Genomic DNA, 12815 nt, shown 5'->3' with positions numbered 1-12815 from the left:
TTAAGAGAGTGTGTGTCACTCACTGTTACTCGTGTTACGGTATCATATCATATCGCTCACACGGATGGAGCCGTTTATTAGCTCATGCATCCTGACGCAGACACTAACAACACACACTGCAGGAACTAAAGTTATTAAAAAAGGCCTGTGTGTGTGTGTGTGTGCGTGTTTGCGTGTTTGCGTGTTTGCGTGTGTGCGTGTGTGTGCATGCGTCAGCAGATGTGTTGGTGCTTGTTTCTAGTGAATGTGGGTTTCCTCTGAATTTGTCCCGCACACTGTCATGATATGTTAACAGACGTTAGTGCGGCTTCACTGGAATGAATGACTCTCACACTGTGGTACAGATTTTTATAAAGGATGTTTATTTGTTTATGTATTTATTTATGTATGTATTTATTTATTTAACCTCCACTTCCTGTTGGGATGAGGTCGTTTGCCGTCTCAGCTGCTGCTTTCTGCTGGAAAACCATTTTCCAGCTGAAATGTTGCACAGTTAAAGAGTTAGACAGTGTACATGATGACTATATACAGTGTACGGTGTGTGTATGTATATATATATATATATATATATATATGTATACATGTCTGACTGTATGTCAGACCATAGGGTCCATAGCAAGACAAACACAACAACAGACACACAACACAGACAATAAAAGAGAATGAAGCTAAAACATAGAAATGGGGATTTACATTGTTGATATCAAAAATAGAAATGACTATAAAGTTAAATAGAGACAACTGTACCAGTGTCTCCAGAACAGAGATTGATTATCTGATGAAACCTGCGAGCAAGAGTATTTGCCTGTACATACATTTTGCAGCACTGCCTTCTACAGTAATATCATCATCATCTGTCATGTCCTCTGTAAGGAGATGGCCGAGGTATTTGACCTTTCCACAGGGAGCAATATTATGATTTGACAGATTAAAAGCAGGAAAAGCCATTTTTTTGGTTCCTCTCTAGCGCAGCAGATCAGAACATAACTCTTACTGGCATTATATTTTATGTTGTGTTCAGTACCATATACAGAGCAGTGACACGTACAGAGTAGACATAATACCTCAAGTAAGAAGAAATCTGCTGTAATGTCACAAAGACCTGCTGTGTCTACATGAGCAGGTCTGCAGTGTGTGTGTGTGAGTGTGACGATTTGAAAATGCATTTTGCTTTTTAATGCAGAGCACGTTCTTGAGTAATTGAATATTTCTAGTTTAATTTAAGTATGTTGAGTTGTTATTCTAGCAGCGTGGTTACCAGTGCCGACAGTTTGGGTTCATGTTCATGCACTGATGCTTGAGAAAAAAGAGCAGCGCTAGAAACTGTTCTGATGAGTATTTATGTATCGAAAACAAAAATATGCAAAAACCCCCCCAAAATGATACCGTGAATAAAATGTGTTTGCAGGAACTCGTACGTGCGCCTCAGACACCTGTGCACCAACACATGGGTTCACAGCACCAACCAGCCAATCGACAAGGAGGAGGAGAAACCTGTCATGCTGCGTGTGAGTGACAGCTCATTTGCATCAATGTGTGTGTATATCACCAGAGTACTGATGTCTGTACGTGTCACAACCACGTACATGTACTGTACAAGTGTGCACATGTGAAGAAGCTTCTGTGCAGAATTGAACATGAAGTGCCTAAAGACGATTTATCAATATTAATCAATAATATCACACATTTCTCTGCTAGATGTCATAGTTTTTGTTTCTCCTTCTGATTCAAGATCGGCACGTCTGCGCTCAAAGAAGACAAGGAGGCGTTTGCCATCGTGCCCGTCTCCCCGGCGGAAGTCAGAGACCTGGACTTTGCCAACGACGCCAGTAAAGTGTTGGCGTCCATCGCTGGGAAGCTGGAGAAAGGCACAATCACACAGAACGAGAGGAGGTATTATATGTCTGATATTGATGAAAATATTGAAAAAAAAGAGTGTTTCATGTTTAACTTTATGTCTTTTGGAGATCATTTCATCTTCCACTTGATGAACTGTTAAACACATTAACAGACATTTGGGACCGGGGTGGGACAAACTTTTGCATGACACTGTAAATGTATGTCAAGACTGTGAATTTGTAAACTGAAAACAGTGTAGTCATCATCAAATCACTGCTCTGTGTCTAATTTTTTACCTTTATGTTAACTCGTTGGTCACTGAGGTTTCCCTCATTTAAAGGGACAACGAGTTTACAAGCAGCAACAGAGCATAAACACAATTACACTGAAAAACAATCGCAGGGTGATTTACAAAAGTATAAACACCAAACATTTAAAATCATGAAGAGTGGGAATATTCTCCAGCCCCAAAGCGTGTTAGAGAATATTCCACGAGTTTGGAGCATCAAAAGAAAAGGCTCTGAATGTACAAAAGGAACCTTAAGAAACATCAAACCACTGGAACGAGTTGAATAAGATCCAGAGTGCCGTTCTAATAGGGATGAAATGTTTGGGGGCTGTTTACCAGTAAGGGCTTTGAAAATAAACATATACCAGTGCTTCATGTGTCTGTCAGAGAGGGAGGCCCAGAAAACTTTTTCATATAGTATACAATGATGGGTGTCATATCTATATCTTTTTAAAAAAAAATCTACAACCAGGGCGGTGACGAAGCTCCTGGAGGATCTGGTCTTCTTCGTGGTGGACATCCCCAACAACGGGCAGGACGTTCTGGAGATCATGGTCAACAAACCCAACAGGGAGCGACAGAAACTCATGAGAGAGCAGAATATTCTCAAACAGGTGAACAGCTGTTCTTCTGGTTCTGTTTCGCTCTGTACTTTACGTTTCCCATCCGACGTTCATGAACTTCTCGTCTCAACGACCTTCTGGTTCAGATCTTCAAGCTGCTGCAGGCTCCCTTCACCGACAGCGGCGACGGCCCCATGCTGCGTCTGGAGGAGCTGGCCGACCAGCGCCACGCCCCCTTCAGACACATCTGCCGTCTGTGTTACCGGGTCCTACGCCACTCTCAGCAGGACTACCGCAAGAACCAGGTACGGTAGCAGTGGTGTACTCTACTATGTGATACTCAGGTGTACTCAGAATACCCACTGAAAATGCATAAATACTTCAGTATACCCAGCACAACAAATCTATCTAACTAAAGTAAATGTCAACGGTTCTTAAAGTGGGAGGGTTGACCGGGTTCAAGGGGGTCCCCAACTTTTTCTTGAAATTTGACCACTTTTCCTAGAATTTTTGGAGAATTTTTTACCAGTTTCTTCTCAATTATTTCTGTTCTACTTTTTTCTATTTTTTAAAGAAATTTGACCCCTTTTTGTATTATTGTTTGCCCCCCCTTTTTTTTGAAAAAAATGTAACCACATTTTTCTATACTTTTTTGAAAATTTTTACCACTTTTTCAATGAGTAATTTTACCAGTTTTTTCTCAATTTTCTTAAAAAAACTTTTTACTATTTAGTATACTATTTTTACTTTTACCGCTTTTCTTTTTATTATTGTTTGACTTTTTTTTTCCTAGAATTTTTCAGAAATTCTACCAGTTTCTTCTGAAAATTTCAAACCTTTTTTTTTATTTTTTATTTTTAGACATTTTACCAGAAAAAAAAAGTTGCAAAAAATTGCAAAATTTTTACCACTTTTTTAAAACTTTTTTGTTTTTTCTTTTGTGACAATTTGTACCACTTTTTTCCAGAAATTTCTCTATAATCTACGCCTAATTTAAATGTACATTGATTGTTTGTGTATTTCTGGTGTTTGCTTCAAAATTTTGTCCAATGGGGGTCTGTGGTCTAATTTTTGTCAATTTTGGGTCCTTGATGTAAAAAAGTTTGAGAACCACCAGTCTGTGATACAAGTGTGAACAGTTTACCCACCTCAAAAGCATTATACCCACTACAAAAATTAAATTAAATTAAAAATTAGACTACACCACTGTGCGGTAGTGTGTCGTTGGGCCTGGGGATGACTGTAATGATGCCATAATAAAATAAAAAAACAGTGTGAGGGTGCAGAGGCTGTCTCACCTCTCTGTCTCCGTCTCCGTCCTGCAGGAATACATCGCCAAGCAGTTTCGCTTCATGCAGAAACAGATCGGCTATGACGTCCTGGCAGAAGACACCATCACAGCTCTGCTGCACAACAACCGCAAGCTGCTGGAGAAACACATCACTGCTGCAGAGATCGACACGTTTGTCAGCCTGGTCCGCAAGAACCGTGAGCCCAGGTCTGTCCGTCTGTCCGTCTGTGTCCGTCCCACGTACAGCACACAATGTCCTGGCTAACAGACAGAATTGAATATGGAATAATGACATTTGTGATGTTAATCCAAGATAATGTGTTAATGCATCTTCATACCCTGATTAAAATGCATGATTAAAATGCAGCGATCCCACAGTTCAGCACATGTACATGAACGCGCACACACTAGTGTGAAAAAGCAAAACCAGTAACACATAGGCATTTGGTTTTAACATAAATCTTTTTTTCTGGCCTTTTCTTTTTGTGTGTGTGTGTCTTCAGGTTCTTGGACTACCTGTCAGACTTGTGTGTGTCGATGAATAAGTCCATCCCTGTGACACAGGAGCTCATCTGTAACGCCGTTCTGGATCCAGCGAATGCAGATATCCTCATAGAAACAAAGTGAGTTCATCTTCTAAGACATTTGGATCCTGAACGAAGCGTTTCTTGCAAATGGTTGCAAATGTTTCCCACTCTTTCCACAGACTGGTGCTGTCTCGGTTTGAGATCGAGGGTGCGCCGCTGGGGGAGAACTCTATTGAGTCAGAGGAGGACGAGGAGGAAGTGTGGTTGTTCTGGAAGGACAGCAACAAAGAAATCCGCAGTAAAAGCATCAGGGAGCTGGCCCAGGACGCCAAGGAGGGCCAGAAGGAGGACCAGGAGGTGATCAGCTACTACAGGTACAAACAAGATCCTCAATCTGACTGAACACTGAGCTGTGAATGTAAAAAACAAGCTCACCTGAGTCCGTGTGTGTGTGTGTGTGTGTGTGTGCTGCAGGTACCAGCTGAACCTGTTTGCCAGAATGTGTCTGGACCGTCAGTATCTGGCCATCAACAAGATCTCGGGCCAGCTGGACGTGGATCTGATCCTGCGCTGCATGTCGGACGAGGACCTGCCCTACGACCTGCGAGCCTCCTTCTGTCGCATGATGCTGCACATGCACGTGGACCGCGACCCCCAGGAGCAGGTCACGCCCGTCAAATACGCCCGGCTGTGGTCCGAGATCCCGTCGGAGATCGCTATCGACGAGTGAGTGAGCACACGGGCAAATGTCACTGTAGGACAGTAAGTCTCCAACACGCTGTGCTTCCCCAGTAGATCGCCAAAGGATTGATGAATCAGGATCATGTAAACCGTCTTTACTTTTATCTCAGTGTTTCAAAGTCAATCTTCAAATTTCAAAATTCATTAAATTATCCAGTAGTTGGGGAAATATTCTTCAATTGCGGAATAATCTAAAGTTAACTTTATTTTCTTATCACTGTTATGGTTTAAAAATCTGATGCAAAATATAAATCAATATATACTACATTTGATATTTGACCAATTTGAATTTAATCTCAATCACATTTTGTTCCTAAAATCCACCTTGAATCCACCTGACTGCTGGGATCAGAATAATCCAGATTTTTTTGGATCATTTTCATTTTGTAAAAGTAGCTCTCAGAGGAGAAAAAGGTTGGAGACCCCTGCTGTAGGATATTTCCCTTATGTATTTTGTTCTCATTGTTTGTGTTTGTTTTTTGTTGTAGCTATGACAACGACGGGACATCCAAAGATGAAATTAAGGAGCGATTCTCGCAGACGATGGAGTTTGTGGAGAACTACCTGAGAGATGTGGTGTGTCAGAGCTTCCCCTTCGCAGACAAAGAGAAGAACAAACTGACGTTCGAGGTCAGATACTGACCTCTCTGTAGTCGGATACTCACATCAAAGGGCCGACCTTGGAATAAACCAACTTATTATAATGTGTTGATCTTCCTCCTTCAGGTGGTAAATCTCGCCAGGAACCTGATTTATTTTGGTTTCTACAACTTCAGTGACCTGTTGAGACTAACAAAGATCCTGCTGGCTATTCTAGACTGTGTCCATGTGAGCACAATTTTCCCTTTCAACAAACTGGACAAAGGAGACGAGAGTAAAGGTATGAGAACGTTCAGGATGGTCAGTGGAGGTCCAAATATCAGCATGGACATTAATCTGCATGTGTGTGTGTGTGTGTGTGCGTGTGTCTGATTCCAGGAAGTAATGTGATGAGGTCTATTCACGGTGTCGGGGAGCTGATGTCCCAGGTCGTCTTGAGAGGAGGAGGTTTCCTTCCCACGACCTCCAACAACAGTCCCAATGGAAGTCCGGTCAAGACCCAGACTGAACCGGAGAAGCAGGACATACTGGTGATGGACACCAAGCTGAAGATCATCGAGATCCTGCAGGTGAAGCACGAGAAGAAGAAGAACCAACGTATATGCATGTAGCAGCACTTCCTCATCTACCTTGTATTTACATATATTCTCCAAATCTGTTTTTTCTTTGTTTTTTGTCTCTGCCTTGTTCTGCAGTTCATCCTGAACGTCCGTCTAGACTACAGGATCTCCTGCCTGCTGTCTATATTTAAGAGGGAGTTTGATGAGAGTAACTCCCAGAGTGAATTATCTGTAACTGGAGCAGTGGAGGGACCAAACAACATGCCAGGTCAGATTTAGTGTGTGGCCCCCTTTTTTTTTTTTTTACACAAATGATGTGACCGATGCAATAAATGAAACAAAATGTTTTCCTGATTCCAGGGGCTTTGGATTTCGAGCACATCGAGGAGCAGGCGGAGGGGATATTTGGTGGAAGGTGATGATAATATCAACACAGACTGATTCACAAAAGAACATAAACACAAATACAAGAGAGTTTTCATGTTAAAGGGATAGTTCGACATTTTGGCAAACTCATCAAATACACAATCCAACAACTCCACAAGTTGTGACCTGCACATTCACCACGCTATGAGATAATAACAGAACGTTATGAGACAGAGTTGTTTTAAAGGGAAATGCGGAGACTGCTTGCTAAAAAACTCCCAACGGAAACGCGCATCAGCGGTTTTGCATGAATTTACCTCGAATTACCTCGTATTTGATGAGTTTGATGAGGGAATCCAAGAAATCCCATGAGCCTCCGTAGCGTAGCTCTGAGTAGCTTGCGGCTCTGCTCCGCCGTTCTAAAAACAGCTTGCACCGACAATTTAAGGTAACAAACCTACTGCTATGACTATAGGGATTATGGCAATGCGCCACTGTCAAAATGTTGAACTATCCCTTTAAGTGTGTGTTTTCCCGCTGTGACCCCAGTGAGGAGAATACCCCTCTGGACCTGGACGATCACGGCGGTCGCACCTTCCTCAGGGTCCTGCTCCACCTCACCATGCACGACTACCCTCCTCTGGTGTCAAGAGCGCTGCACCTGCTCTTCAGGCACTTCAGCCAGAGACAGGAGGTCCTGCAGGCGTTCAAACAGGTATGTGTACAAGGATATAAGCAAAGATCCTCTACTATGACAAGATGGCTCAATACAAGCTGCGCAAAGGATATGACATCATGGTATGCACTTCCTGTCTCCTAAGGGTGCCCAACCTCATGTTGTGAACGTGTGTGTGCATTCATAAAAGTTGTTGGTAGAGGAAAGTGAGATATTTTCTTATAATAACATTTAGTACACAGCTAACAGTCATATTTAGCATTATGAAAATTATTTAGCGTGGACATTCGCAAACGTTATTTGGCAATCTGTACCAAATCTCGCAAGAGTGTGTTGTTGAGACAGAGGAAGGTCTGGAACAAAGTTCATTTTCTCCTGATTTGTCTGGAATTTGTCCATTTCCATGTCAAAAAAGTTCAGAAGAGATGTGACTTATGAAAAATGACTCCAATATTTGGTTTCGGTGACTACGGAGCGAAAGAAACAACCGTAATCACAGCGCAACGGTAATCAATGAAAAAGGGATGGTGATGTACAACAAAATGTTAACATGAAGTGAAATTTGCACGCAACTAACGTTATGTGTCTCACTATGTGTATTAATTGTGTAATTATAAAGAATAAACAACATTGCTTCCTGGTGGTCCCATAGCAATTAACGTTAGCTAGCGCAAATTTCACTTTGCGCTATTTACTTTTACTTTTACTTTACTTAATTCGTTTGATGTAAACAATCAATTTTCATTCACTTTTGTTGTGCTGTGGCTTTTGCGTTTGTCCGAGACGTTTGGGCCACCGTAGTTTTTAACACACTGCACTCGAAGAGATAAAAAAAACAAACTTTTAAATATTAATAATCATTAAATCAATAAAAATACATTTGGATTCTCTCACACACGCACGGTAAAAGTGCATTCACTGTGGTATCACTACAGTTTGTCTGCTATTGCAACATACACACACACCACCAGTGTATCATGTGCACAAAGTGAGTGCAGCAGCTACTTCCCTGAGAAAAAAAAACCCATTGAGACACTGAGTGTGTGTTCAGACGGTTATAGAGAAGTGTTGATTCAACTTTGTGGTCATTCTGAGAGGATGTAGGTTTTTAATGCTGTTGAATTTTATTGCGCCACACAGAGACGTGTGATACCGACACTTTCAATGGTGTGAACAAAATAATTGAGATGTCTGTCTGTATGAGGCCAAAACAACTCAACAGCCCCACAAACCACCATCAACACCTACTTTTTAAACAGAGTTTCTGCCAAAAAACCTGAACATTACAACCCTCCACAGGGAGAGGATGCATTAGTTTTCATCAGGTGTGTGTGTGTATAGTAAAACAGTAGCTGGCTGTGTACATGTGCATGTGTTGTGTTATTAGGTCCAGTTGTTGGTCACCAGCCAAGATGTGGAAAATTACAAACAAATAAAGTCAGACTTGGACCAGCTGCGCTCGATCGTGGAGAAGTCTGAGCTCTGGGTTTACAAGAGGCAGGGACCGGACGAAGGCCTGGACGCAGGGGACGGACTGTCCATCGAGACGGATCATAAAAAGGTGCAGTAAGATTTTCACATTAAAGGGATATGCCAACATTTTTTTTTCCATGTCTTGCCTCACTCCCAAGTCCATGACCAGCAGATAGACACCATCCTTTTGACTGTGCGTGCAGTAACAAGGGAGATAGAGCCGTATCGCCCGTAATTAGCTTAGCTCAAACGCTGGAAGTGTATAGGTAGTGTTAGCCTGCCTCCACCTAAAGTCATCAGAGAAACTCTTCAGCAACTCTAAACGGAAACTGGCGGGCCGATCTTCGTCTCAGAGCTGACAAATCTCTCCGGTAAGGCATCTTGAGCGGTCAAATGCCGGTAACGGGACGAGATCGGTCAAAACGGAGGGTTCAAGCAAAGACGGTTTATTTTGGTTCAAGCTAGCTACATCGAGGGTAGGTTAGCTTCCTATTTCAAAGTAAAAGCACAAATTCCATCATCATGGTTTTCTGTATGTAAAGGGAAACGGGTGTTTTATTTTGTGAAAGTAACCGGAAGTGTGTTGGTCACAATGGCTAGCTTGAGTAGCACCGAATTCGTCCGAACAAAATTGTAAACAGCTGGTATTTAGACAAATTAGCAACACACTGCTGACCTAAACGGCTACTTTCTCACCTAAAAGTGTTTGAAATGTGGATAAAGTGATATATTTACAGAGTTTAGAGATAAAATGAAATCAGCTTCTGACTGCTGATTTCGGCTCGGGTAGGAGGCAGGCTAACACTACCTACAGTATACACTTCCAGTGTTTGAGCTAAGCTAATTACGGGCGATACGGCTCTATCTCCCTTGTTACTGCACGCACAGTCGAAAGGATGGTGTCTATATCTGCTGGTCATAGACTCGGGAGTGAGGCAAGACATGAAAAAAAAAATGTTGACGTATCCCTTTAAAAGAATCAAACTATTTTAGCTACTTTGTTCTCTGATGCAGTGTGGGATTTTTTTTCTGTAGGGAGAGTCCGGGGGTGCGGACAAACCAAAGAAAGCAGAAAGTACAAGCAGTTACAACTACAGAGTGGTGAAGGAGGTAACTCTCCCTCTCTCTTTCTTGCATCTTTCATATTCATATTATGCATGCAGATTGTAGATCAGATCACATCCTGTTTGCTTTCTCACACTTTTTTCTGCTGTCAGATCCTGCTGCGGTTGAGCAGGTTGTGTGTCCAGGAAGGTTTATCAGGCAGGAAAAGCAGAAAGCAGCAGCAGAGGCTTCTGAGGAACATGGGGGCTCATGCTGTGGTGCTGGAGCTGCTGCAGATCCCCTATGAGAAGGTATATGTGCTTTCCAGTGAGATGGTTTCAGTGCACAAAGTGGACAAAACTTCACAACATGAGCTTCTTTTTTTTTTTACCTCCAGGGAGAAGATTTGCGGATGCAGGACATCATGAAACTGGCCCATCAGTTCCTCCAGAACTTCTGTGCAGGAAACCAGCAGAACCAGGCTCTGCTGCACAAACACATCAATCTGTTCCTCAACCCGGGGGTGAGCAGTCAGTCAGTCAGTCTGTCAGTCACGATATAGATTACACCACTCAATATTCAATTCAATTCAACTTCATTTATAAAGCGCATTTCATGCACAAGGCAGACTCAATATGCTTCATCACAACAGGTATACATAGTTACAGTAAAAACAGTGATATAAAAATCAATTAGAAATCAACTGAAGAGTGCAAGTGCAAGTAAACAATCATATGTATGCCATCTTCACCACATACACACTTAATGGGATAGTTCAACATTTTGGCAAATTGGCCCATTGCCATAATCTCTATAGTCATAGCAGTAGGTTTGTTACCTTTAATTGTCGGTGCAAGCTATTTTTAGAACGGCGGAGCAGAGCCGCGAGCTGCTCAGAGCTACGCTACGGAGGCTCATGGGATTTCTTGGTTTCCCTCATCAAACTCATTAAATACACAATCCAACAACTCCACAACGCTCTGGTGGACAAGTTGTGACCTGCACATTCACCACGCTATGAGATAATAACAGAACGTTACCAGACAGAGTTGTTTTAGAGGGAAATTCATGCAAAACAAAGTGTTCCATTTTCGTGGGGCATATACACTAAAAGCTGCCTCCCTTTCTTTGGATCTGGTGTGAGGGATGAGTAAGTTGCCACTGCCTGTTGACCGAAGTGTACTACAAACTACAAACAAGCCTAACACGCAACTTATATATTGCAATCAATTTTTAATTTTGTGACTCTGCATTTCTTTTGTCCGTTTTTTATTTGTCATGATAGGTCTTAAATTTCATCCATAATGGTCTTAAAAAGGTCTTTAAAAGTCTTAAATTTGAGCTGGTGAAACCTGCAGAGACCCTGATTACAGTAATCTACTGTAGTCTACTTGTTATAATGCGTGTTTTTGACAGAAAGCCCTTTAATTTGGAAATATTTTTGAGATGATAGAAAGATGATGAGGTTGATATGACCTTTGAAATTTAGATTGCTATCGATAATTACACCCAGATTCCTTGCTTCAGTTTTGCTGTCGAGAGAGAAAGAGTTGAGATGCTGCGATTTTCTGTCTCTGAGCCTGTGCACCAAAGATGAGTGTACCAATAATCACAAACAATCTGCTCTGATGCTTCTCCTATAGATCCTGGAAGCCATCACCATGCAGCACATCTTCATGAACAACTTCCAGCTGTGCAGCGAGATCAACGAGCGCGTGGTGCAGCATTTTGTCCACTGCATCGAGACGCACGGCCGCAACGTCCAATACCTCAAGTTTCTGCAGACCATCGTCAAAGCGGAGAACAAGTTCATCAAGAAGTGTCAGGACATCGTCATGGCAGAGGTCGTCTCCCTCGTCTCTCAGCTCTGCTCGTCTTCTCAGGCTCATTCTGTCCCGGTGTAATCATGTATTTTTTTTGTTTCTTTCTTCTTCACAGCTTGTGAACGCCGGCGAAGACGTTTTGGTCTTCTACAACGACCGCGCCTCCTTCCAGACGCTGGTGCAGATGATGCGATCGGAGCGCGACCGCATGGACGAGAACAGTCCTCTGATGTACCACATCCACCTGGTGGAGCTCCTGGCAGTCTGCACCGAGGGCAAGAACGTCTACACGGAGATCAAGTGCAACTCGCTGCTGCCTCTGGATGACATAGTGCGGGTGGTCACACACGAGGACTGCATCCCCGAGGTGAGAGGAGAGAGACAGAGAAAGAGAAAGAGAAAGACCTGCTGGGGATGTGCAACTTCAAACAAAACCTGATCGTTGCTCGTTGCACTTTTTATTCTCTTATACAGTGTCATACAAAAGTTTGTCCTTCCCCGGTCCAAATGTCTGTTAATGTGAAGAGTTCATCAAGTGGAAGATGAAATGATCTCCAAAAGACATAAAGTTACAGATGACACATTCACTTTACATTTTAAACTATATACTTATATATGTATTTCCTTTGTGCCTTGTATGTTTTTTTCCGGCACATATACCACATTGGACAAAAGTGTCCAACGTGTTTGATGGCATAAAACAGGCATATTTTACATTTTTTCCCCAGTTTTTTTTGCATGAATATTCTTATCCACTTCTCCTCTATTGATCTAAACCATCGATTTAATTAATTTCAGGCTTTTAACCCCTTCAATGCCAGAAAATAGAGTCCCTGGGGAAAAAAGTGGTGAAAAAAGCGCATTAAAAGGGGGTTATTTCCAAAAAAAAACTGGAAAGTTTGGGCCCCCTGCATACAGTAGTTCTGATACCTTGGTGAAAGCTATCTGAGAGCTCAAGTCTCCTGGGTTTCCCATTATTTTGCAGGCTGCTGCTTTGTTTCCCTTTTTCACTCTGAAACTGTA

At 42.3% G+C, this 12815-nt stretch overlaps 1 protein-coding gene across 10 annotated transcripts in view; it reads left to right on the top strand.

Moving 5' to 3' along the window:
- LOC146986774 (inositol 1,4,5-trisphosphate-gated calcium channel ITPR1) overlaps window positions 1-12815 on the top strand; it is a 117964-nt gene that overhangs the window by 36388 nt on the left and 68761 nt on the right. For all 10 annotated transcript variants that reach the window (XM_085775591.1, XM_085775589.1, XM_085775588.1 and 7 more), the window contains exons 13-32: window positions 1409-1508; window positions 1733-1893; window positions 2601-2742; window positions 2838-2996; window positions 4017-4189; window positions 4486-4605; window positions 4689-4883; window positions 4984-5235; window positions 5739-5880; window positions 5977-6130; window positions 6229-6419; window positions 6546-6678; window positions 6771-6825; window positions 7326-7491; window positions 8840-9013; window positions 9961-10035; window positions 10143-10280; window positions 10367-10492; window positions 11613-11813; window positions 11908-12159. In XM_085775591.1, the coding sequence (XP_085631717.1) occupies window positions 1409-1508; window positions 1733-1893; window positions 2601-2742; window positions 2838-2996; window positions 4017-4189; window positions 4486-4605; window positions 4689-4883; window positions 4984-5235; window positions 5739-5880; window positions 5977-6130; window positions 6229-6419; window positions 6546-6678; window positions 6771-6825; window positions 7326-7491; window positions 8840-9013; window positions 9961-10035; window positions 10143-10280; window positions 10367-10492; window positions 11613-11813; window positions 11908-12159 (3109 nt within the window). The remainder of the gene's footprint in view (window positions 1-1408; window positions 1509-1732; window positions 1894-2600; window positions 2743-2837; window positions 2997-4016; window positions 4190-4485; window positions 4606-4688; window positions 4884-4983; window positions 5236-5738; window positions 5881-5976; window positions 6131-6228; window positions 6420-6545; window positions 6679-6770; window positions 6826-7325; window positions 7492-8839; window positions 9014-9960; window positions 10036-10142; window positions 10281-10366; window positions 10493-11612; window positions 11814-11907; window positions 12160-12815) is intronic.

The sequence above is a fragment of the Trachurus japonicus genome, chromosome 5 (genome assembly GCF_045865225.1).
Source record: "Trachurus japonicus isolate A0001 chromosome 5, Traja_1.0".
NCBI lineage: Eukaryota > Metazoa > Chordata > Actinopteri > Carangiformes > Carangidae > Trachurus > Trachurus japonicus.
Note: the sequence above shows the minus strand (reverse complement) of the source record. Positions and strands in the feature narration are given on the sequence as shown.